Below are 26,807 nucleotides of genomic sequence, written 5' to 3'. Positions count from 1 at the left end.
ATGGCAATTTTACATTCCATTTTCTTTTTTCTTCCCTCTAGAGTCGAAAACATGCAAACAAAGTGCGTCTCTACTACATGCTGCACCCGGTGGACGGAGGCTGCCCGGCTAAGAAACTACGAACAGACAACGTGAGTACCCCAAGTATAAACATGGTTACACCATGCAAAGTTCAATTCTCAGTAGAGTTAAGACTGTGTTGGTTAGTTGTAGGCAAAAGACGTTGTGTCTGTCAGAGTGAACAACAAGGAGAGAAACTGAAGAGACATAGACTGATGTCCTGCCTCCAGACTGGGTGTTTGATTTGTCTGAGTGTATCAAGCAACATTGAAATTTTGACCCAACAGTGAATTCAACAACTCAGTATACATTTTTCTTATCAACAGCCAATGAAAAATAAGACAGAAGTAAACAGCAGAAGCAGGAGGTCATGCTAAAATCATTACTGCAGCACAATTTAAGGTAGAATGGAAATTCCTACCTTGTGCTTAGCATAGCCTCCAGCACCAGCATATATGCCCAAGTTAACCACATCTTCACCAAAGAGCTGAGACCCAAAAATGCCTTTTTTATTTCTTTATTTTAGCTAAATGCATACAGTGGCACAAAACAGTAACTGCGGTATTTTACTTACCTTCCACGTGTCTCCATGGTAAAAAGAGGCCTGTGGTATTGTGTGATCCCTTTGGTTTCACCAAAGAAATTATCAAAATCTCTAGGGAAGTGTGAGAACCCCACTTTTTATATAACCTGTTAGAACTTTAGAAGTCATTGGGTGTACCCAGGACACTACAAAGTCTTAACCTATTGGAGAAAAGAAACTTGCAGAACCGCACACAATCGACACTGTTTACCCAAGAGTAGTGAGTATCCACTAATGGACTTCCCCCCCCTATTATCGATTTGTGCCTGACCCTTTCCTGTATTTGCTTGTGTGTGTTGGGAATGGATAAATGGTGTTCCATTTATGGCTGAATAAGCCTGAGCCAACTCCAATTGTAAAGTAGCCCACCATCTTTTGTGAGAGGATAGACAGCCTTTTAAACATGGTATGGTCCACTTTTTGACACCACAGTCAGTGCTGCAGCTTAAGTTCTCTGTTAACATGGAAGGGTTAAAATGGGTGGTCCCTGCTGGCAAATCAAGGGGTCTCTGTTATACATTATAAGGTTTATTTTGTAAGTGGCATGAACGGAGTGCGCTGCTTGCAATATATAATCCAGATATATTTTTAATTATGCTGGATGATCATGGAAACATGGAACACAATTCAAGAGGTACACACACTATAGGAAAACAGAGTCAAGGGGCAATCTACCTTTTTTTGTGCATGCAAGAGTAAAGTTATAAACAAAAAGCACTTTTTTTCTTTTTAAGAACTAAACTGCTACAACAATGGAAAGTAAAAGAATGTGAAAGTAAATTAAAGAAGCCTAAGAAGGACTTGTATGAAGCATTGATATTTGCGGTCAGCCTATACCAGCATTTGTTGGCATAGCAATTAGTTTGTCATAGTAAAGGCAGCAACACCCTTGAATGATTACAAAAGCATATGGAATCTGATCCTATTAGGAAAACTGAGAGAGATCAGGTTTGAATCTGCAATACCTCTAACGATACATACACAACTCAAAGGAGCACAACAGATATTGGTAACATTTGTTCTATGTTATGATTCATTATGATTTGTACTTATATTATGATTGATAAGCCAGCTCCCATCTTCTGATAGCACTGTTTTACTAAGACCATGCAGTTTGTCTGTTTCCTGTTATATTCCTGAAGAAGAATCACAGAAACAGTGCTGTACACAGTTGTAGAAGAAAGTCACCCAGCCTAAAAGCCTACCTTTTTTATTTCCAGAGCTAAAATGGAGGCTTAAGCTTAGAGAGTTATGATTAGGATTAAGGTGTTTTGGTTACAGTTGGGGGCATCCAGGAAGCGGGGACTATGTTTGGTACACATTGGCCCTTTTTCATTGAACTCGCACATGGTCAAACCCGACTGTAAAAAGAGCTCATGCAAATTTCTCTGACCACTCTTGATATTCATTCATGATATATTTCATTTTGTCTCTAAAATCAAGTCAATGACTTTTATGAGTTTGTTTAAATTTCATTATCATCTTTAATAACAATGATAAGAAAATAGCAAATAGCCTTAACACTTAATTTATGCACATGCCAATTCAGTACAACAATAGTATGTTTCATTTTTACATTTAAACTTAAAATAAACACACACTGAACTTACTCTCTACTCCCTTTGAAAACATATTACACTGTGCTTTGGTTTTACAGGGTTGACACTGCCAAGAAATAAACCACAAATACAGTTAGTGCAGAATAACACATCTAATACGCAGCAATAATACATTGTTGAAAAATATTCTTTTAGGAACATGATCAACTGTGTTCAGATATTTGCTTGTTTTTATGAATTATGAAAGTTTCTTGAATAAAACACCAAATAATTTTGTGTTGTCAGATCTCTAAGTTAAAGCCATTGGCCCACCCTGATTGGCTGACTGAGATTGAAGGCTGTAAAAATGAACATGCAATCTGCTCAATTTGCATTTTCACAGGGTGGTGAGAGCAGGGGTGGTGATAATGAAAATGAAAAACATGGAGGCGCTGTTTCCCCCTTAACATTAGAAATATGCCATCTTTGTTTTATATTGAAATAATTAAATGTGAATTTTGAGCAGGAAAAATATAGGTGTTGGAACTCCTCTTTTAACATACATGGCTGACAGAACCTTGAGTCAGGTATCTAACCCCAACTGCTCCCTGGATACCGGCCTGGCTTCCCACTGCTTTGGGTGTATGTGTGTGAGAGTGTGTGTTGGGGAGAGTTCACTGTCACAGATGGGTTAAATATGGAGGTGCAATATCATTGTACTGATGTGCAATAAAAGCACAGTCACAGTCACGCTCATGAAATCTGTCCAACACAAATTGGATTTGAGCTTCCACTCTGAAGAAGGCCTCTGTCACATTTATTTAAATATGATTATGGCTTTAATCTGATGTAAGGAATTGTATGCTGTCTGCATGACCATTTCAGTAATCAGATAACTGCTGTGACCCAGTAATGGTTGTGTTATTAGTATGAATGTAGGCACACTCACTGTATCCATGCATCACCATACCCTATCTCACCATACGTTTCTGATGAGGCATTTAAAAAGAGTGCAGTATAAGTTCACATGGGCAAGTTCTTCTTAGATTTGCTGGTCTCAGCCTCCTGTTCTCTCCCTGGTGTCCTGAAGCCTGTGGAGCCTGTGGAGTTGGCAGATGCTCCGTTTACATCCCACTGCCTCCAAGTAGAGCTACAAAACAGCAAGCTGTAGGTGGCCCAGAGTCTCAGTTCGATCCTTACTTCAAACCAGAAACGCACAATATGTTAAAAAGAGGGCATTCAGTTAAAATTCAGTGAGGTCCAGTGGTTAAATGTCCTCCCAGCAAAAGACTAAACCTCAAGACTTGTGCTTTGTTTCATATCGATTCTTCACATACCTGCTTTTGATTGATGCCATATAAGACACACTGGTTTAGAACTGACAGCAGATAAAATGACCAAAAACACTGCCTGTTCATCTTTACGACGTTTTCTGCATTCCTGCATGCACAGTTTTCTGGCTCTCTCTTGGTTACTTAGGATAAACAATCAGTCTGATTGGCTCAATTGAGTGATGCTTTTATTATATTAAAAGGATTATCTGCACCTGTTTTCTATCAACACAAAGGAAAATAAAAACCATCCGGTCTGCTATTTGGTGATGCCTTCTCTATTTGGCCTCTCTTTAAAGAAAACTGAGCTCTTGGACTATGTTTTGCAAATGTGACAGAACTTAGGCATTTGTTCAGACTCTAAATTCTAAAGTATTTAAATAGTGGACTTTGAATTTTTCTGAGAAGCCAAGTTCCCTCCAAATTTGGCACTATTCCAATTTTGACTTCTTCCATTATTCACATGTTTAAAAATGTTCTTCCACATTTCAAACCATATTCTTGATTTGCTCCACTATTTTATTTGGTACAAATATATTCCTTTTATTTTTCAACCAAGAAGCACATTTTTCACATTGTTTACCACATTTCTTCCAGATTTTTGAAGCATCCAAATTTTCCAGACTCTTAAACCATTCAGGTCATTGACTTGAGGCTGCACTCGAGTGCTTTATTGCCGTACTCTTGCATGTGTATTACACTGCTGTGAATTTCACTTCAGCAAAATGTGCACAAAACCAGATTGCAGCTGTGTGTAGATGAGAAAAGTAATTTCCTCTCCAGCTGGAAAGAAAAGCACATCAGCTCAGCTAGTGCTCACAATGGAGTGGCAAACCTCCTTGGACAGAGAGCTTGTATTGGACTGAGTAGAGTATTGAGAAGAGTGATAGCTCAGAGACACTTAATCCCCAGTTACCATCTGTCAGTCAATACAACATCATCCAGCACTGTCCAGCCCTCAGTAAAACGAGGCATGACTGTGAAGCTGTGATGGGAGGACATTTCTTTTTCTAGCTTTGCTCTGCTTTGTCTTATCCTAAATGTATCCTCAGCATGTGGCTGAGTGGGTTTGTTTCAGCTTGTAAATATACCCCTTAAAATTTGTTATTCAAGGGTTTCATGGTAGGTAGGTAGGCTGCTCTGGAGCAGCTGCACATAAGCCTGTGTTTGCCATGCCCAGTGTGAAGTGTTGGCTGGTGCGGTATAAAGCTCTCCTACACTGGGCTGTAGAGCTCTGCTCTGGCAGACCCCTTGTTATTAGGCATTTAATATGCAAACTACTGCAACACTGATGAAGAAACCCAAATTATGCTTCCAAATTTATTGGAGTAAAATATTTTTAAAGCTGCTATTTGGAAGATTTTTAATAGTTTTTAATTGGACAGCGACAATGTATCCCTTACCTTCAAGCAATTTCTTGGTGCCAAATAGTGTTTGACAGTCTCTGTACCATACTTTATAATATATGTCTATAATGCACTGAGAAATGTGTACAGTTGGCAGACTTCTCCGTATCTTACATTTGAAAGGAATTAGGAATTTTCACCTAATCTAAAGTTAACATTCCCAGTAGTCTAGCAAACTAGTCCTCGCATGCTGTCTTTTGGCTTGTACCTGATTTGAATTCCCTTTAAAAGATAAAGGCTTATCAGTGCCTTAATACATGGTCTTAAAGTTTTCTGCATTTTCTCCACATAATGCTGTACTGTATCGGTTATCTGTTTACCCAGGCTTCTGGAAGAAGCACTGAATGTGTTTTTTTTTTCGTGATTATGCTTTTGTCATTAACCCGTAACCCACGATAGGGGAATATAAGAAACCCCTCTCCTGTCCAATCATAAGCTTGACAGTGTTGAAAGTCAGCACTTTTTCTGATGGGACCAGGGGGGAGCGGTTTAGAGGTGGAGGCAATTATTTTTCCACTACGTTACTCCCTCTGATAGCTTAAAGATCAATGCGCTGTGCATGGCCGCTGTCGCATGCACGCCAGGGCTTGATGAAAAACACTAGACTGCCACAAGGCCAAGCTTAGGGCATGGTTCTGTACTCTCAAGAGCCTGGAAAGTTGTTCTCCAGACACTCCCTGCTGTGTGAATAGCCTTTGATCAAATATAAAGGTATCCCTGCTTTGATATTCCTTTAAATGTTACTGTAATTTGAAAGTGAGAATGGCGCTCACTTTTAAAAGGTGGGTTAACATAGCAGTCAAGCTCATGTGTATCATCTACATCCTTTGTAGGAAAAGCTGGTCCTGGATCAAATATGAAGAAAATCCTGAGCCTGCTATTATTGTTCATTCAGTGGCTCACAAATAACAGTTTCTGTTGGTGCCTAATTTAACCACAACAAGCCAGTATAGGACTTCTCATCCTCCTCCAAGTGTATTCTCGTGCAACAATACATCAGAAGATATTGACACGGGTGAGCTGCGGTCGTAGCCACGAGGCCACAGGCCGAGTCACCAGCACCAATATCTCACATTATAAGACATTACTGCAATAATACCACAGTTTCGTTATTGCTATTTATTGTTAGATTTTAAGATAAAGGTACCGAGTTTGTCTGTAAAAGGTACAGTAAAAAGTAAGGAATTTTTATTTTGGAATATGGCCCCAGAGCTGGGCTGGTGAACAAGAGCAGCAGAGAAAAGAAAAATAAATAAGTTAATTAATGCACCTCTACTCACTCTGACCACACCACTAGAAAACAGACTGAGCATTTTCCTGTTTTGTTTTGGGTTTTTTTTTCCTGTGGATTTTTTTAGTTTAGTTTAGTTTAGTTTTGTTTTCAAATGAGAATGTGGAGAATGGGTCCACTCTTTAATCTCTGTGCCCCTTCTGGAGCTTCTTTATCTTGATATGCCATCAGACATCATTACAATTCATGTTGAAGTACCTACTGTTCTTTGGTTGCAGCCGGAAACAAACCAGAACCTATTTATTTATGTTGGAATTTATGTATTTTGTGGAATAATACCAGAAGAGCTTTGTCACAGTGCCATTATCATGCAATATTAGCACTCCTGGAACATCTCTTAACCAATCACATTGCAAGATCAAAACTAACTGGGGTATAATTCCTGTTAATAAATTTCCCAAGGGGCTCCTAGATTTTTAGATTTTGGGAGAATTAGTCTAGTTAGAATCCTTCAAAGAATACCAAGAGATCTGGCCCTAGATCATAAGTACAAATAGTCCACCTTCAGTGGCTAACACCGTCCATCCACCAGGTCACTAACAACAGTTTAACGAGCCATCATCACTTCCCTCGGCACCTAAAGCAACCGCAGCAAGCCAGTACGGGTGATCTCGCCCTCATCCATCTATTTAACACCAATCAACTGTCTGCAGCGGCTACTAATAGCTACACGGCCCCCAGAGGTCTCTTAAAAAACCTCCTCCCTGCCCCCTCCAGCGCTGTAACTCGATCCAAGGGCCGTTACGAGAGGATACAATTAGTGTCCTGGGATGCATCTGGGTACTATTGGATATCTCATCTGGGGCTGGAGCCGATCTAATTAGTCGTATTTAAATCAACCCCACCGGAGTCTCGGATTTCTGCCGGGAGAAGAGATGAACCTCCAGAGCTTCTGAAGTAGAAGTCATCCAAGTAGAATTCCCTCATTTTACTGAACGTACAGAGGCTGGAAGGTTTTGGTAGACTTTGAGATTTGGGTTTATTTCCTTGGAACAACAAAGTCCATCAAACATTGTTACAGCCCACCACATTGCTATGGTTCTGAGATCTATTTCCAACCATCCCCCAGAACCCCTAGAGTTCCCCACTAATGTTTATGTGGTGAAGGCTAGAACACATTCTTTTCTGTACTAGGCATGATTGTTTGTTTTTAAAATTTCACCCAACTACTAAACCATCACTTTTGAGCACCCAGTGTCAAACAATCACACTAAACTGTGTGTGTAAAAAAAGCTTAGCCTACTTTTCGATTTTAGCCAGATGCCCCACCCCCAAAAATATAAATAAATAAATAAATGAAACAATTTACTTCAATACTTCAAGATTCTACTAATAGTGTTTTAAGGAAAGAATATGCTTTGGAACAGCTTTCCTCTATTGTTTTTTTTTTTTTTTCTTTTATGTGATTTTAATGCTGTTTTTAATCTATAAAATAAAAAATGGCTTGACAAAAAATCAACTGTGTAAATAAAACAGTGACTCAGACTATCACTTCAGAAGTGGAAGATGAGGAGCAAAAGACTGCTCTAAGAGGCTGTGTTTTCTGGGCTGTGCCTAGAAGCACAGAGCACACAAATTAATAAATAGATATAAGGAATGAATATGAAGAAAAAAATGTGAAGGAAATCCTCCGCAGCGCCAGAGGACTTGAATCCTTGTTTAAAAATGAGAAAAACTTTAATGCAATCCAATAATGTCACCAATGTAACTGTATTCTAAATACCATGCTTTTTCATTGTAACTGTAACAAAATACAACTATTTACATGTTGTAGTCTAAATACGTAACACTGTTAAATGTATTGTTTTACTCCCCAACACGGCAAATACATGATAATGAACTTTACCCTTGGCGTGAGTGAAAACTTCTGCCCTTTTCACTCAGTTTTCTGGGTCATAACTATCTGCAATGGAAATGTATTTCCCTAGTGGGAAAAGGTCTCCAAAGATAATGGGCTTGAAAGGCCAGTATGAATTCTGAGTTTTGATCTGTCATATTAATCAGGAGATAAACGGATGGTCCCATATTGCACGGCAGCTGGTTCAATTCTACACACGTCCAGCCAAAACATCTGTAGTCAATTTTTGGAAAGCAGCACAGATAGAATCTCAGTTTTAATCTTCAGTGCTTATAGCTTTTTAAAGACTGCACATTTTACACAAAACCTGTCTTTATTGTACTTTAAGATGGAGAAAATTCCCATTAGCCACTTGATTGGAAACATCTACATTGTACCACACCGACTACACAGAGCTTTTTTAGGCCTGCTAGACCACATGCTGAGTTCAAGCCGATGAACCACACTCTATGTACATGTATAAGTGTCAGTTGGGTGGACATACTAGAGGTTTCTCATAAATTGTAGTGGGGGGGTGGGGGGTGGGGTGAGTATGTTGGTGTTTTTGATAAAGTGGCCAAATAGTGGAAGTAAAAATGGGTTGTTTCTAATGTCCGGGGAATGGTCAGTTAAAACCAGATGACCCACAGTGTGTGTACATGTATGAATGGCAATGGTGTAGATTCAGACAATGTTTCTAATAAAGTGTCCAAGTGAAAAACAGAACATTGCTATTTCTAATAAAGTGGCCAGTACGTTTCTAACAAATTGGCTGGTGAATGGAGGAACAAAGCGTTTATAACATGGCCAGTGGAGATAGAACTGGAATGAACCGTCGTCTATGAAAATTTGTATATGGCCATAGGATGGACATAGATTGTTTTTTATAAAGTGGCCAGGGTAAAAAATGCACATTGCTGTTTCTAATAAAAGTCTTTTTTTTTATTTTTATTATGGGGTCAGTGAGTGAACACTGGGTTAATGACCATTGCTTCCACAGTATGAGCTTTCCCCCTGTAGCCATGGACACGGTCATTCCATGGCACCCAGGTGCAGACCGTCCTGCAAAACAAACTGGCAAATCATAACAAACAATTTCTGAGGGAATTTGCCCAGATTGCTGCGATCCATCTTTGTTTGCTGGAAGCTAAGAGATTCTTCAGAAGACAGAGTTGTCAGCCTGGGCAGGATGCAGTTGGCGTGGCAACCTGTTCTCATGGAGACGGGGGGTGGGGGCTGACTGAGTCACAAGTGTCATGGCCTATTTTTAGAGTGGACGCGGTCTTCCTTGCTGGGTTAAAACCATGGCCATGGGTAAAGGGCCCGGCTGGTAATGGGCGCCCGTAATTCGCTCCACACGACAGGCGTATTATTTACGATTTTCTCATCATGAAAACCATCCGGAGCGACCATGCATCATGCAAATCAGCTTACTGTCACATTAGCCGGGGAAAGTTTGTCTGACATGTGGATGCGGATGAGCTTTTTTCGGCTAGAGCTGAAACTGTCATTCGCAGCGTAAAAAATGTGAGATTTTCTCTATATAACACATCATTAGTCTAAACTGACATCTCTTACTGAAATAATACACACCAGAGCTGCTTTTCTAAGATATTAATATACAGTAGAGTGGAAATGACACTGCAAGAAGAAACCATGTTTATTGTTGTATTTTAGAAATATGTTCAAAGTGGACTTATATAATTATACTGCACTTAATAGATGGTTGATATATAAGAGAGAAGGGCGGCTCGGTGGTGCAGCAGGAAGTGTCACAGTCATACAGCTTTAGGGACCTTGTGGGTTCAAGTCCTGCTCTGGGTGACTGTCTGTGAGGAGCTTGGTGTGTTCTCCCTGTGTCCACGTGTGTTTCCTCCAGGTGCTCCAGTTTCCTCCCATGGTCCAATTCATAGGTGGATTGGCGAGTCAAAAGTGTCTGTAGGCGTGAGTGTGTGTGAGTGAATGTGTGAGTGTGTATCATGCTGTAAAGTACTCCAGCCCCCTCAGGGTGTGTTCCTGCCTTGCACCCAGCGATTCCGGGTAGGCTCCAGACCCACCGCAACCCTGAACTGCATAAGGGTTACAGACAATGAGTGAATGAATATAAGTGAGAATATATGGTTATATCTACATGACTACATGATTTTAATAAAAATATATTGTTGCTGTCCCATGAAAAATATGTATCTCCCTTTTTTTGGATTTTTAGTTTACTACACCTACTAGTACATTTTTATTTTAAAATCTTTTTACATTGACTTCCTTTTGAAGTTAAGGTATTTTCCTACTTCTGTAAAGTCGATATTTTGGAGATACAGGGGTACCACTTTAAAATAAGACTACCATTATAAAGGTTTTTACAATGATTTAAAAATCTGTTTATTATATGGTTATTATTTAGGTTGTGAACACCTTAAAGGTAATTAATAATCATTTGTAACACAGATAGGACGTGTGACACATTTTCAAGATAAAGAATAAGCTGAGACTTCAGAAGGCGAATTTAGTCATTTCACATGTGAAGGTACACCACATTGTCACTTTATATAAAAAAAAACTCTGGTTGTGGTTAATTTATTAAATGGTTAAACTTATTAAATATTTGCTGAAGCTGACAGACCCTCTAGTGCAGATGGAAATGGGTACACTATTTGGCAAAGAGCAGGTCACTGTTGCCCTTTCTATCTATGAGTTATAACTCATTATTAATGACTATTAATGTATACATTTGAATAGATCTTTATAAGTGTAGTCTTATTCTAAAGAGGGACCAATACAGGTTTTTCATTGGACAGTGACAATATGTAAAATATAATATAATATAATAATAATATATCTTAAGATTATCTTGAGTTTAGCAAATATCGAAAAAAAAATTGACCATAAGTATTCCAGTTATTATGTTTGAGTTTACTATAGGTAGAGATATATTAATATAATAACAACAATAATTATAAAAATAATATTATTAATAATAACAACAAAGTGTTGCAGTCACACAGCTCCAGGGACCTGGAGGTTGCGGGTTCGATTCCCGCTCCGGGTGACTGTCTGTGAGGAGTTGGTGTGTTCTCCCCGTGTCCGCGTGGGTTTCCTCCGGGTGCTCCGGTTTCCTCCCACAGTCCAAAAACACACGTTGGTAGGTGTACTGGTGACTCAAAAGTGTCCGTAGGTGTGAGTGTGTGTGTCTGTGTTGCCCTGTGAAGGACCAGGGTGTATTCCCGCCTTGCGCCCAATGATTCCAGGTAGGCTCTGGACCCAGCACGACCCTGAATTGAATAAGCGGTTACAGATAATGAATTAATGAATGAATGAATGAATAATAACAACAACAATAACAACAACAGCTCTAGTTGTACTATGACTAATAATACGGATATGTTCTTTATCCCTTATACAACACGTGTGCAACATAATAACTGAAAACTAAAAGAAGCCTACAATGATCTAGTGTCATACCCATCATTTTTCCTGTTTAAACTGAGACCACATTCAAGTAAAAGACCAGCTCTCAGTGAACAAGACCATTTCCAGAAAGAAATGTGGCCTACATCGTAACAGCTGTTTCGGTTCCTGAGGACACATTGAGAAAAAGTCTTTCTGAACAGCGTTTGACATGTCTGTGTGTGTGTGTAAAATTGTGACTTGTGGGTGACAAGGCTATTAGAATGACATTGTAACTCATACTAGGCGTTGAGTCTTTGGATTTGTTTTGACAGACAGCATTACTGTGTCTTACCTGTGTCGCCAGAGGAGACAAGACCTGTCAAAACCCCTGAGACGATGATGTGACTGATTCAGCCAGGACATCATCTCTGTTATGTCAGGGTGACCAGTCCATTTTCCCTCTAGTTTTAGGACGAAAAAAATAAACATAATAAATAAATACAAATATGTACAGATTGCATAACAGTTTGTTTTACTTGAATACCATTAGAACTGTTTTCTGTTTGACTTTTGTGTGTTTGTAATTATATTTACCCAATGACCTCTAATTTGTTTTGTTCAGTTTCATTCAAATACTGCATTTTTCAACAGATGTTATCCCATGCTGTTTTCTAGACCATGGAACAGTAACTTCTGAACAGTATCAGAACTCTTTAGAGGAACTAAACCTAACAAGGACCATTAAGAAGAACCACAGAACTGAACCGTGGTTAGGAAGAACACTTCAAATACACAACCACAAAACGTAGGACGTAATACTGAAAGGATCTCTGAGAACATGAACAGTAAATTTTGAGAGGAGCCTCTCAAAAACAAAGGTTCTCCAAGAGCATGAGGAACTATGTGTTCAAGGAGCAAATTCAAAGGAATTACTCCAAAAACTCCAGGGATAAAGATGATAAAGGTCAGTCTCTTGGCCCAGGGATTGTTGAATATACTCCGGATGATGAATGTGTGGATCTTGAGCTAGATGTTGCCTGCTGTTCTCTTGCAATGCTAACACTTCCTTCAGCAAGCCTTCCATTACAGGCTGCAGGGAACGTGCAAAACATGGTTTTAGAGTTAATCTCTCAGAAATAATTTGCTCTCATCACAGCCATGCAGTAAAGCTCATAGCTGCTGATGCTAGCTGAAGAGCTTAGGCAGTTAGTGGAACATCACAGGTGAAGGGAGCAGTGTTGACTGAACAAGATGTGACAGTCATATGCTCCACTGACTCACATTCTCCTTTAGCGATATGCAACAGATTGTGTGTGCACGCATTCAAATGCTCTCTCTCTCTCTCTCTCTTTCTCAATCTCTCTCACACATACACACACACACACACTCCTTTATCCCTGCTGAGCAAGAAGCAGCCGGAGTGCATAGATTTCATGCAAGAATATGAAGAGACCATGCACATAGCAAATGGAATTTCTGGCAAATGCTGAAAGAAAATATTGTAGACTATTTTGGTGATGTCTTTTCTTGTTGTTAAGTATGAACTTGTTGAATATTTATCTGAGAAAGTGGTTGAAAAATAACTGTGGTTCCCACTATAAAAAATGGTCCCACTATATAACATTGTAGTAACATAGTAACAACAAAATGATTATTACAGCATTGCTTACTGAGAAATTCTTAATTTTTAACATGCTTAGTAAAGTGTGATTATGATTAAATACATACACATTCAGCTAAACTACATTTTGTTTATCTTTTACATGTAATAATGTTGTAACAAAGAAAAAAATACTTAATTAATATGTAATTACATGAGTTAAACTGAAATTGATACACATGTACACATATATAACATGCATTAATGAGTTACAGAAATTGGTAATGTGTAACTACACAATTATAAGCAATATTTCATATAAAAGTGAGACCTAAGCTGAACCTACAGATAAATAAATGTAAAGTCATACATAAATAAATATATGTATATACATATATGTTTCAAATTAGTAATAATAATAATTGCACTAGGGTTGGTACCTTCATGGGTGCATCTTTTAGATCTCTGCTCTAAACCATGTGGTTATAAACACAGTTCCTGCATGAGCAGCACACAGCAATCAGTAATGGGAGCTGAATTAAGCAGTGGTTATTATCGCTGCAGTAAACAGTCAATCAAAGTGCTCTCAGAAGCCGTAACCATTTGCATCTATTCACCTCTGACTGCTTAAAAATCATTAGCAATAAAGCAAAACTCATGGCGGCAGAAGTCTTATCTGGCAAGCCGTCTCGAATCATTTGCTCAAATGGGCAACGTGACGTGCTCAAAACCCTTCCAGACATATGCCTCTCAGACGCATGCAGAGACGATGGGTACCTGGCAGCCATTCAAAAGCGTATGCCAAGTAGTCCTTCCGAGAAAGCGTGTGTATTTTTAGAGCAACTTTTCACCATCGCTATTTGCGAGGGAAATGATTTTCAGGTCAGATATCTGTGAGCCTGCTGCTGGAGAGCCAAGCTCCTCCAAAGCTGAGCTCCATCTCCAATTTAGCCCCACTCATCCCCCGGAACCAAGGTCCTCGAGAACATCTTGAGGAAAGTGCCTCAATCTGGGTGCCAACTCATCACTCATCACTTCCCCAGACCCAGTTTTACATCTACTCATGGCATGGTTTAAGCAAGAACATGACTGTTAGGGAAAATTATTATTATCATTATCATTATTATTATTATTATCATTATTATTATTATTATTATTATTATTAGTAGTAGTAGTAGTAGTAGTAGTAGTATTTGCATTATCAATTTACCTGCAAATATTACAGATATAAGGATAATATTAAAACAAAAATGCCATGATAAATATTAAACATAATGAAGTGAAATATCTTAAAGCCAAGAACACATAAAGGAACCACGAGCCCCTGTGTTAATGGTTACACTTTATTCTTAATCCCACCAGGACACATCACCAAAAGCAAACACTTTGTTCCAATAATTCTTGGCTCGTCTGCCTTCAGCCAATACTATTCCCAGGAATCATACAATGTGTGTGAAATACAGTGAGCCATTTGTGGATGTAATTTCTAATGTCTACAGAGCATGAAAAATCAATATCTAAGGGGACATCTATGATTGTGGGAAAACACTGTTCTCTGGTTTGTTTATGTTCAGAAGCTCCGCTTCATTTAAGATGGTACCACAGGTTTGAGGGGGGAAAAAACAACATCCATTATCTGTAACCACTTATCCAATTCAGGGTCAAGGTGGGTCCAGAGCCTACCTGGAATCATTGGGCGCAAGGCGGGAATACACCCTGGAGGGGACGCCAGTCCTTACCAAAAAAATCTCATTTTTAACTCGAGTTATTAAGTTTTTTTGGCACTTTTGGTCTGTGTTTACTTTCATGCAGTGAAATTCTGCTGAATTTGGAGACATAAGTAATCAGACAAAGCAAAAATAAATAAATGTTATCCATCGGTGGAGCAGGAAGAGAGCAACATCTTTATTTCGGTTTGTGATTTCAACGTTTGGAGTTCTCTCCACTGTCTAAACAAAATTCCAAATGCCTTTTTTATCTGCTCTGAGGAGAGAGAGAGCAAGGAAGCTTAGCATACTGGACAGGGACACTTTGTTGTTTTAGTGAGACTGGTGATTTGTAGACTGGTGTCAAGCACACAAGCAGACTGGAGAGCTAGCAAATGCTGAGCGAATCATCCTCAGAATTTTATGAAAATGTTTTTTGATTAAACTCATACAGTCCTTCCGAGAAAGCGTGTGTATTTTTAGAGCAACTTTTCATGTCGCCTTTAAACCAAAAACTTATATTAGCCATAACAATGAGCTCTATAAAGTCAGGGAAAAAAACACTCTGTCTTTAAAGGTGACATCCACGATTGTAATCCAAAAGCACATTTTATCAAATTCAAAAGAAGTTTTCTTATCATGTGCTAGCTCTCCAGCCTGTTTGGGTGCTGGAAACAGGACTAATGTGTTTACAGGACTCCAGCATCTGTAAGAAAGTATAAAATAAATAAACAAATAAATAAAAAGTGGCTAGGTCAGACATGCTAGGCTTCCTCTTTCACTGTTCACAGCAGAAAAATGAAAAAGATCTGTCCAAAAGTTGAAAATTATTACAAGAGATGAGGATACTGTTTTATTCCTGCTCCATAGGTGGTTATTATTTACTGTTTTACATAGTTTAGTTGAGAAATTAAATTCAGGAGACTGCTAACTGCATGAAAATAAACACAGAGTGAAAGTGCTACAGAACTAAACAACTTGAGTTGCAAATGAGTTTCTGTGGTAATTCAAACAGTGAATAAAAACTTACAGTCAAGTTAACAGTCATTTTCTTCAAACATACCCTTTCACATTAAAAAATGTGGCGCTTCTGAACATGAACATAAACCTGCAGTTCCCTACAATTTTAGACATTCCTTTTAATTCCTCTTTACAGGTTGTGTGGATTTAGTCCAATAGTGCTGTGAGTGGGTGGGAGCTCGCTTGATATTGATCATAAAACAACCATGAATAATTGTCTGTGTATTGTTAGTGTATTGTTGTCTCTTCACAATTACAGAATAACCTTTTCACCTTATTCCACCATGCCCCATTTCAACAGTTTGTTTCTCCCTCCCTTGTGTTAGACTTTCTGGTAAATTACAAGAAGTACAGACACATGTGTAGAAGGTGTAACCTGTGTTTTGTGTGTTTTAAATGAGGAAAGTAACTGTGGTATTAAAGGTGTACAGTCAGGTTTTTGTGTTAAACAGTGAAATTGAGGAATGAGACCTGTTTGTCAAAAGCTATCTTCACTTCACAGTCACATTTTTAAAGTGGAACTGGAAATTTAAATAAGAGGCTAGCAAATAACACTAATATCAGCCTTGTAAACTGACGCATTCAATGTGGAATTAAAATGCTTGAATATGAAAATGGAGGATAAGAAGCAAATGGCTGCCTACTAAAATTACATTTAAGGGAAAAATCTTGTGTTGTGACTAAGTGAATAACTTCATTCTAAGGACCATGTTGGTTTTGTTGTGGGAGGGAGATCTCAGCACAGATCTCGGAATGGTCAATCCAGCAGTCAAAGCAGCAACTCCAGGTCTCAGTGGAGCAAAGAAGCGCAATGCTTCTAGGGTTAAGGTGGAAATTAAAATTAAATTGAGAAACCAGCAAATAAGCTCATTTTTGTAATACCTCCTGCAGTAAAAATATTGGTAACCCATTCAATATTGCCTCACTGTTTCAGCCAACTTCTTCTGTGTTTTCTCTCAATACAAAGCGATGCCAGTTTCTAACTACATTACTGCAGTACTCTCAACTTTAACACTCACTGAATTTAGAGTGCAGTATACGTGTATTGTTAGTGTGTTTATTATGACTGCAGTTGTAATTTATATCAATGGATTTGTCACACCAGAAGTTCTAACACAAAGTAAACAAAGATGCCCCCTCCTTTGCTGTCATGGAAATTAAGGTGAATTGCACACAGTGCAAACACCCCAAGCTTAGTGGTTAAGCTGGGCATTTGTGCACTGGAGTGTGGTCCAAGAATATATCAATGCTAAAGAGCAAAGTTCACCTGGATGTGGAGCAAAAGACCCCATAAAAGACCACACTGCTCAGGACTCCAACTCTACAAAGAGGTCACACCTCACCAGCTTACAGTTATTTATAGCCACTCTGGCTATAAATCTGTGAATGCATTCTGTAGATAAACATCTATTCTGGACGCATGACTATTAGAGCTAGACCTTCCTTTCAGCCTATAGGTGTTAGTCAGCCCAGAAATGAAAAACACTAGTACAATAATGCTAGTTTCCAGAGATACTCCTGTGGGAGTTCTTTGTGGTGTTGCTTTTTGTGTACAACCGTGGTTTTAAAGTCTAGTCGCACTGACTAAAGGTATATTACATTCTCTTCTGCAGAAGGAGAGGTGAATATCTGTAAGCATTCATTATAGAACAATGCCAAATAAAATAATAAAAACATGCTCTGGAGATGAAATGGGGTGAAATTAACTTTAAATCTATAATTACATAATTATATAGAATATTGTCCAAAGAAAAATATATATTTCCAAAATATTAACTTTACAAGAGTGGAAGTCAATGGAAAAATATGATATTCCAAGTCATTTTTAAGCATTTCTATTGGTCCATTTATCATTACATATTCACACAATGTGAAGGACAGCCGCTGTGTTTAAATGATGTAGAAAAAGTAAAAATCAAAAAATATTTAGTGTTCTGTTCAGCTCCCGATGGCCTAGCAAACGAGACAGCATACTTGGTCGCATCTACTTAGACCTAGAGAAAAGAATGCAGATTTAATTATGATCCCATGAGCATTTTGAGACTAGTTTCCAACCAACAGAATGCAATACTTGCAGAGCTTCTCCTTTAAAGGTACTGAAGTCCCTGAAGTTCCCCTCTGTTGGCCATGCAAGATGCATTTCAAAACCCACTTGACAGTGGAAGCCAAAAATGCCACGCCAACTATAAAATTTACTGCAGAAACCATGCCATGAGTAGATTTAAAATCGGGTCTGGGTGAAAACATCTGTCCTACTTTCAGCGAAGTGAAATTTACCGCCTGCAGGTAGAAAACATATTTTAATATATCATATAAAAATGAAATGGGAAAGGAGGCATTCCATGATGGAGTATGCACCTTCCCACCATGGTGCATCTGCAAAACACCATAACACTCCGCACTCAGATCTGAGTGTAATTATATCTCCTTCACCGTGTGAAATAACAACAGAGGTCTAGGCGGCTGTGAGAAATATGACAGCTATAACATTCCCTGGTGTGTCATCATGCTGAAAGTCATCTTTTGGGTTTTTCGCTTAAGAAAAAAATAAATAAAATGCAGACATACTTGTTCTTTCTGTAGATGTTGTCAAAATAGTCTTGTATTCTGGGTGTCATTGTAACACTTGTGATAAATTTGTCATCTTTTGTGGAGACTGACATACTACAGAGATTCCTGGCAGAAGGTAAACAGGCAGTTGTTTACTGAAATAAAATGAGCAGCTGTTGAAACCATCTTTCAGGCTTTTTTTTATTTGCTGCAGAAAAGCATGGCCTGAATTTGATCCAACTGATTCCTATAAGCATTGTTTATAGAGCACCGCTGATTTGTTTTTATGAAACTAATCATACTTGCATACTCCAGTTAAGAAAAGCAGGCTATTTTCCAGTTGGAAGGTTCGTCCTGCTGTTTGTCCAGCACATTTTGGACCTATCGTTCCATTTTGAACGTGATTTGAAAATATTTCTTTATTGCTGCATAAAGATCAACAAATTTCTATGGAGTTAACATCACTATACAAAGGAAGATCACAGCCAATAGAATGGGAAACTAGAGGAGCTAAACATGAGCCTAAAGATACAGTAACCAAGGGGCTAGAGTGGTAGATCCCACCAAGTATTGGGCTATGGAGCATTGGAATTGTGTTCTTAGAGGAGAGTAGCTCCATCCAAACCCCAAAGAGTTAAAATGTCAAAGCAAATCATTGCTTGCCATCAAATTCTGAAATGCTCTCACATTTAGTCTAAAGCTTCACTGCAGCAAATGAAAGACAAAATACTCATCATTTCAGAAGCAGAAGCCACTAGACCATGCAATGTGGCCCTGCAATGGTATGCACAACCAGAAAAGCTGAGATTTTTTAAGGGTTAATCATAATTCATTATCTCTAATAACCTAATATAAGGTAGATCAGCTACTTTTATTATTTGAGGCATAACAGTAGAGACCCTGCTGGGTTTGCCTGAGGTTTCTGAGAATGCTGGGAGTGTTACATGTAATCTTAATAACAATGGAAAATGAGTGTAGTGATAATCCTAATAAAAATTAGAAAAGGTTTGAACTTCTTACCAAGACAGCTAGGTCTCTCTCTCTCTCTCTCTCTCTCTCTCTCTCTCTCTCTCGCTCTCTCTCTCTCTCTCTCTCTCTCTCTCTCTCTCTCTCTCTCTCTCTCTCTCTCTCTCTCTCTCTCTCTCTCTCTCTCTCTCATTCCAGTTCTCTTTGATGTTCTGTAAGGATTTAAAGCTTTTTGCATAGGAAAATAGTTTGAGCAGTAAGAGAGGTTTCATTTTTATTGTGTAACTAATAACTCCTATATTGTTGATCACCAGTACACAAAGGTTGGTATTGAGATGTATTCTTAAGACTAGATTTTTCAAATAATATCGACTGTCTTATTATTCTGGTCAGTATAAAGCCCTTTGGATGGGATTAGTTTTACGTGTGGAGCTGGGATAATGTCACCACAGGTTTATGGTGAATATATTAATCTGTACTGTTGTATCATGATATAACTGGGCAGTCCGATGGTGCAGCAGGTAGTGTCGCAGTCACACAGCTCCAGGGACCAGGAGGTTCAGTACTTGACCGATTCATATGATTTGTGCCATACCTTTCATCACTAATGTCTACTCCAGTGTGTCCATTCTTGAAAACCCACAGAAAACACCTATACCATGAGATATGATATAAAACTCCCCCCACATAGAACTAATATTACCTGGTGATATTTTTACTGCTCATTTTACAGTCTGCTCCAGAGTATTACCCTGTGTCCATAGCCACATTTCTAAATTTATCACAGTAACAGTTTTGAATGCATTGCTGTCTGAGGGCTCAAAGGTCTAACACACACAATCAACAGTATTTGAGATTTCTCCATATTCCCTGCTCTTTACCCTCCTGTTTTACAATATTTTCACAGCAAAATTAAAAGACCTAAAATCTCACACAGACATATGGACATTTTTAACCATGTGACAGTTTCCTAAACAGTGTATGGCACAAAATGGTTAGCCGTGACCCTTCTTTACTTGTGAAGCCTGAGCCATTGGTTGTACCCTCCCTGTTTCCAACTTACCAGTTTACTGTGGAATGTTTCTAAATGGTCTAACCTGAATTTTGTCCAAATGTTTCTCTTATTTTGCATATAAGTTTTTGAGATTGTTAATGAGCTGATATTTTCTGTACTAGTAGATCTGGGAGTTGTTTGAACTGTTTATGGACTAATGGGTCTTCTTTATTGAAGTAATATCTCTGATTCTATTGTGCACGAGCATATATCCAGGCTGTTGAACATTTTCTAATATAGTGTAAAAGGGTTAATCTAATATGGAGTCATAAATCGTATTATTTAAAAGCATTTATGGACATTTTCCAGCTCAAGCAATTGCCAATTAGCTGGATATTTGGATATTTCTTAATGTATAATCTGGGGAGTACTTTTGTTTAGAGAAATGTGTTGGATTAGACTCATTGTGTATTGTGTTACATATATATGTAACAATCTATCTCTAATAATACCACCCAAATATGTTGAATATGTGACTGCCGTTATGTAGTAACTACATCAGAAATATTACTCCCATTGCACGAGTGCTTACATGACATTTACTAGTAATAACAATGCCCTAAACTGATTTAAAGTTAATAGGTTTGTGCTGACAAGGTAGCAAATCAATGCACACACATACACACAAAACTTAGGACAGTGTTTTGCTACAGACTTTGACTCATGAGACACATTCACTTCTGCAGTACAGCATAGCGAATGACACACACACACAGACACACACACACACACACAACATAAACCAGTGGATGTTTTTGTGGCAGGTGTACCTTGTGTTGTTTGTTTTTTTTAGTGTGTATGGGTGTGGGTGTGTGTATGTGTGTGTGTGTGTGTGTGTGTGTGTGTGTGTGTATTCCTGTGTGTGTGTGTGGATGGATGGAACAAAAGCTGTAAAAAATGTATGCAAATACATGTCTAAATCGACTGGAAAGTGTTGCCGGGGGTGGGTGCTGTTTTGATTGCTATCAATAAAAACTGTGCAAGTGTAATTACAGCTTAGTTACAGAGTTATGAAGCCACGCAGACCATAATCCAAGAGAGAGAGAGAGAGAGAGAGAGAGAGAGAGAGAGAGAGAGAGAGAGAGATTTACATTAATAATGTTTAGCACAAAAACAGTTGCTCTTTTTGAGGCACTAATGAAGGTTTTGTAATCCTGTCTGAGCGGGGAACCGAACACTCGCCAGGCTATTATATTAACCATTGAAGCTGCACTTTGCTTATATTCTTGGGATTAATTTCGAACAACAGGGCATTTTAAAAATCATTTCAAATGTATTATAAATATATAACTCAGTCCTAAGTGAATATTAGGAATTTGTTATTGCAAGTGATAACTGTAAGGTAAAAATATTATTTTTTTTCTTTGCCACATTAATCTGTCTGTTGCAATCTTGCAAAACAGCCGCAAGCAGCGTAAACATGAAATGTCTACATTCACACAAAGCCCCATTAAACCCAATGTTCTCTCTCCAGCTGGTTGCAATCAGCATTGTTTTGAATGGGATGCCATTGTTGCTTTTGTATCACTCTAGAGCCAGTACAACATTTGAGATTATTTCTTGGCAAATTTGCGTGTGCTTTTGCTCACGGGCCAATTTATTAGAAACACCTGACTAGGCACTGACTGGGCACTTTATTACACACATACTTTATAGCTCTAAAATGTAGAGAAGCTATATTCAGTATACCCTAATTAGCACAGGTCAATTTCTAACCACAGCTGCCCAGATATTATTATGTCACTGATTATAGTCTCTTGAACAAATGTGTTCATAATTATACTATCATTACTATAGTACACTATAATATACCATATTGTAATATGCTATACTATGCTACAGTGAAGGATGTATAAATTAGGACTGGAAACTGATGCCAAAAAATAGCTCAACCTTTTTTATTTAGAATTAATTTAGTCTAAACGATTGATCATCACATTGCATTGGAGATTCCTGTTTGTTATTACTGTATCACTGTGTATCACTGCTTTCTATCACTGTATAAAAGAAGTGTAAGTTTTAGCATCAGTGCTATGATCTGACAAGTTTATAACTATATCAACAACAAGCAAGCCTATATAAATGTGATGATGTTAATATATACATATAAGTGTGTGTGTGTGTTGCAGGGTAGTGAAGAGGGTGATGTGGATAAGAATAAGTGCTGCACGCTGTGTAACATGTCCTTCACCTCAGCTGTAGTGGCTCAGTCTCACTACCAGGGCAAGATCCACGCCAAGAGAATCAAACTACTGCTGGGAGAACAGCCTGCTATCACAGCTAAAGGTAAACATCTACCCTTTAGTTATCCCTGAGTACTACCAGACTAATCCTTACCCTGACCCCAACCTTAACCCTTACCATGTCTTTGCCATAGTATTTAATAGTTTACATTGTGGGGACCAGTATTTTGTCTGTAAAAGTAGAGTCCCCAAAATGTGAGTGAATAAACAGGTTTTGGATGTATTATATATCGTTAGTACACACACATTACACACAGACAATACACAGATACAAGACTGAAGGCTTTTATGATTAATATATTAATCTATTTAAATACTCATACAAATGGCGGATTTGTTTTTGGGTAATTAAAGTTTGCAGATAGGACTGCTGTTCATTCAGGAGATCTGCAGCTTTAAAGTTGGAATGGTATGTTTGAAGGAGCCTACGGTACCTTATTTGTGGTTGAAGTTAAAATTGTGTTTTAGTTTTGTAACACTGTCGGTTTCCATTTTATTTCATGTAGTTTGAATTTGGTATTAATTCCTCCATAAGTAGTGCATCTGAAAAAAGTCAAGGTTACCCATATGTGGTGTAGGAATAGAGCAACGTCCTGATTTTTATTCAAGCTTTTCACTGTTCTGAGCTCACTCAGCTGTCCCAAGGCCTACAGATGCCATTTCTCAGCCACGCCTCAGCCTGCGATTCAGAGAGAAAATACACCTGAGCCAGTTCAGACAGAGACATTTAAAATTTTCCCTATTTACCAAGTCTGGGCTGTGTACAAACACCAGAAATTTTTCCAATATCAGACCAGAGAGCTAGCAAAGGTGAGGAAATATTCTCTGACTTTGATATAAAAAAAATGATACATTAAAAAACAAGAACAAAGAGAAATTAGGCAAGCCTAGTCCTAGTTTAGCCGGACCACCATTAGCCAATTATCCATTGTCACAGGTTTTTCTGGCATTTCAAAAACAGGAAAACCACAAATACATACCCTTGTCATTGGAAGGTCTGGAGAAGATTTGGTGCTTCATATCAATGTCTTCGTTTACAATAACAAAAATTATAACAAACTATAAAAAAAAGATGATCTTGTCAATTGCTGACTGTGTGTGTATGATCATGGAAAGCCTGTTATTTTCTGTTCATACCAACTGAAGCACTATGTTGAGATGACATTAAAGCAACTAATTTACCAAAAATTTATTTCGGTTCAAGGCTCCAGTACAAAAACTGTGCTGCTCACCGCGGTGGATGGAGGACCTACAGCGCTGAAGCCCTTCACCCCTCGTGCCTTCTGCACAGCTTTCAACAATGTAATCAGAGCAAACACTTCAATGAAGGATTTAGGGCTTATGGCAAGAAATGGGACATGGGAAAGCCTGCAGACAGCAAACTCCCAGACATTTTGGCGATTTAGGAATCCCAGCCAGATGCATTCTTTAGGTCCCATAAAGAGGACTGGGAAAGATTGTGTTTTGTCACCGCCACACTGTTCCAAATTAATTCACAAACTAGATTGTGAAATATGGCTGAACTAACAACAGACGGTGTAGTAGCCCCACCTTAATTCTTTCTGTGAAGTATGGCTAAACTAACAGTTCCTATTCGTGGATGCACGTTTCAACATTAGGAGTCAGTCAGTCAGTAAATCAGTAAGTGAAAATGCCTCTTTTAGGCCCGGTAGGCTGCCTAAAAAAAATGCCTCACACTTGGCATTGAGCACGGTGATCTTAGGCTCATATCTCATTTCATGGATTTCTATGGAGACTGTCCAGTACAAGCTGGGTGTGCATAACTGAATATCTGTGTCAGCATTGTGTGAACCTTAAAGTAGCTGAGTTCACTCATTCTAAGGGGTCTCTAGAAACTTTTGGACACACTGTACTCTCTCACACACACACACACACACACACATACACACACAAAACATCTGCTCTCACACTCCTTCCAGTTAACACACGCTGTGCCGTGAGGTGAACAGCAGGTGGCCTCATCAGTAGTGTTCCAAGGCTTCGGAGGTCACTCTGGGAGTGTGTGTTTGGGTTGAAGAGAGTGTGTTGTGGAACTGAATTGTTTGGATTTAATTACATCTCTCTGTCTCTCTCCTGCTGATCTGAGGCTCAGAGCAGCTGCTGTGGACCACCCCTCTCTCACAGTGAAGGGCAGGACTACTAGGCTACCCTTATTGCATCACAAGATGTGCGTCTATATCTGTACTCTCAGGAATGACGTACCCAAAAAGTTCCAGCAATGGTCTCAGTGTCCAATTGGGAAACTTTTTAAGGCATGCTCATATTCAACATCCCTAAGGGAAGTTGCTTTCTGTTACATGCTATCAAGAGTTGGGGTGGATATTTAGAAAAACTTTCAAAATTAAACTGGTACAGAATGTGGCACAATTAGATCCTGAAGATGTTCCCTTGAGAGTACCACCCCAGTGAGAATTTAGTACACTCTTCTTGAAAATGTTGGACTATGTGTGAGCCCATCAGCCCATTATCCATGTGGAAAACTGAGTAAACTAGGGTGACAATATTTAGTTTTTCTTAAAAGAGCAATTTCAAATAACATAACTGTTATTTAACTTTAATACATTAACATCTAGCATTTAACAAGACAACTAACAAATGCCTTTATGGACACATAATATGATTCTTTCCATTCAACATTTGGTCTTTAACAATAATTTAGATTTTGATTTTACATATTACTCTTACTTTTCATGGACTAGCTGGTGCTGCTCTGTCTTTTGTGCTTTGGTGCTGAGAGTAATGAGTGAGATGCTGTATCGCCAATGTTTGTGTGAAGGGCCTGTCCATGACTGACTGGGGTGGTGTATGAGAAGGTGGGACCTAAAAAAGAAATCAATGCACAAACAATAACAAAGTATGGCGACTGCGCACAGCAAAGGTGTAATCCAGGACATTTATGGTGATATTAGAAATCCTGCCCGGATGCTTTATGTAGGTCTAAAAAGAGGACATGTCTGGGAAAAATAGGACACATGGTCGCTTTAAAGGCTAATTTATGCTTCTGCATTGAACCTACGACATAAGCAAAGTGTTGGTCCCACAGAGACACAAAACCTACCCCGTACTCTGTGACATAGCTACACACACACCTCCCCAGATGCAAACCACAAAGACTGATTGGTTGGCAGTTGGGAAATCATGGATCAAGTTGAATGAAGGAAGTCCAGAAATATGAACTCTGCTTCTCCACCCTACAAAGACTGCAGGCAGCAGTAAATTCATGGCAAGAGATTGCCTTAGACATTGGTTTGGACGTCAAGGAAAGAATAAAAATGGGAAAAAATTGGCAGCATTGTATTTGTTTCTAAATTTTTGCTCTGATCCAATTATAGCCTCACACCCTACATCATGGATTTCACAGATTATAAATCTAATACTACTACACCACTGCATTTTGTATTACATAATGTATAAGAAGATGTTTGAAACTCTGCAAAAGGCACAAGCCACAGCATAGGGTTTAGCATATATCGGCCTTAAGCAATCATTCTAGCGATGTCAACAAAGCCAAGGCCTATTCAGTATTGATATTGGAAATGAAAAAAGCAGTGGTCCATTGTTATAATGAATTTAGGATTCATATCAACTTCACAACAAGGTACAAACGGTAACATAAACACACAGTTCAGCAAGGAAACTGAGGCTAGTCAGCAGTTGCTAATTATTAGCTGCCTCGCTTTGCTATTTGAACAGGTCCATTTTGTTGTCAGGTTCAGCTGCTCAAAGCCTCTGTATTATGGGCTGAATAATTACACTCATCTCCCTTCAAACAAGGCAGTGTGTGGGTCAATAAAGAGCCACTGAGTGTGTGTGGATCAGCAATGAACTGTGTCTATTAAAGGCTTTCAAGCAGAAAACACGTCAAGGATCGATATACATTCTTGCTTTTCTAACAGGGATTACTAACAGTATGTACAAATAGGCTAATGTCACTATTGTCACTATTATCAAAGTTTCAAGCATTCAGTTCAGATTCTGATACCCCAAACAATGGAAAAGCTCACTTGGATGTGTAAGATATCAGACAGAACACAACATTGAGTGGTTCATACTTAGGCCCATTTGTTTACCCTTTGTTTGCAACCAACTTACAAAACAAAATAGTATGCTTTAGTTAGCGTTAAAATAAGCCACGATTAGTTTTCAGGAGTTTGCCTTAAGTTTAAAATTTAAATATGAATGTGTGTGTGTGTGTGTGTGTGAGAGAGAGCGAG

General features: G+C 38.6%; 1 protein-coding gene across 1 annotated transcript in view; it reads left to right on the top strand.

Moving 5' to 3' along the window:
- The window catches only part of LOC136677380 (zinc finger matrin-type protein 4-like), a 144,310-nt gene that overhangs the window by 60,212 nt on the left and 57,291 nt on the right, over positions 1-26,807 (top strand). The window contains exons 3-4 of the mRNA XM_066654903.1: positions 42-131; positions 22,459-22,615. Coding sequence (XP_066511000.1) covers positions 42-131; positions 22,459-22,615 — 247 coding nt within the window. The remainder of the gene's footprint in view (positions 1-41; positions 132-22,458; positions 22,616-26,807) is intronic.

The sequence above is a fragment of the Hoplias malabaricus genome, chromosome X2 (assembly GCF_029633855.1).
Source record: "Hoplias malabaricus isolate fHopMal1 chromosome X2, fHopMal1.hap1, whole genome shotgun sequence".
Lineage (NCBI taxonomy): Eukaryota > Metazoa > Chordata > Actinopteri > Characiformes > Erythrinidae > Hoplias > Hoplias malabaricus.
The sequence above is the reverse complement of the archived record's forward strand: the minus strand, read 5'-3'. Positions and strand labels throughout refer to the sequence as shown.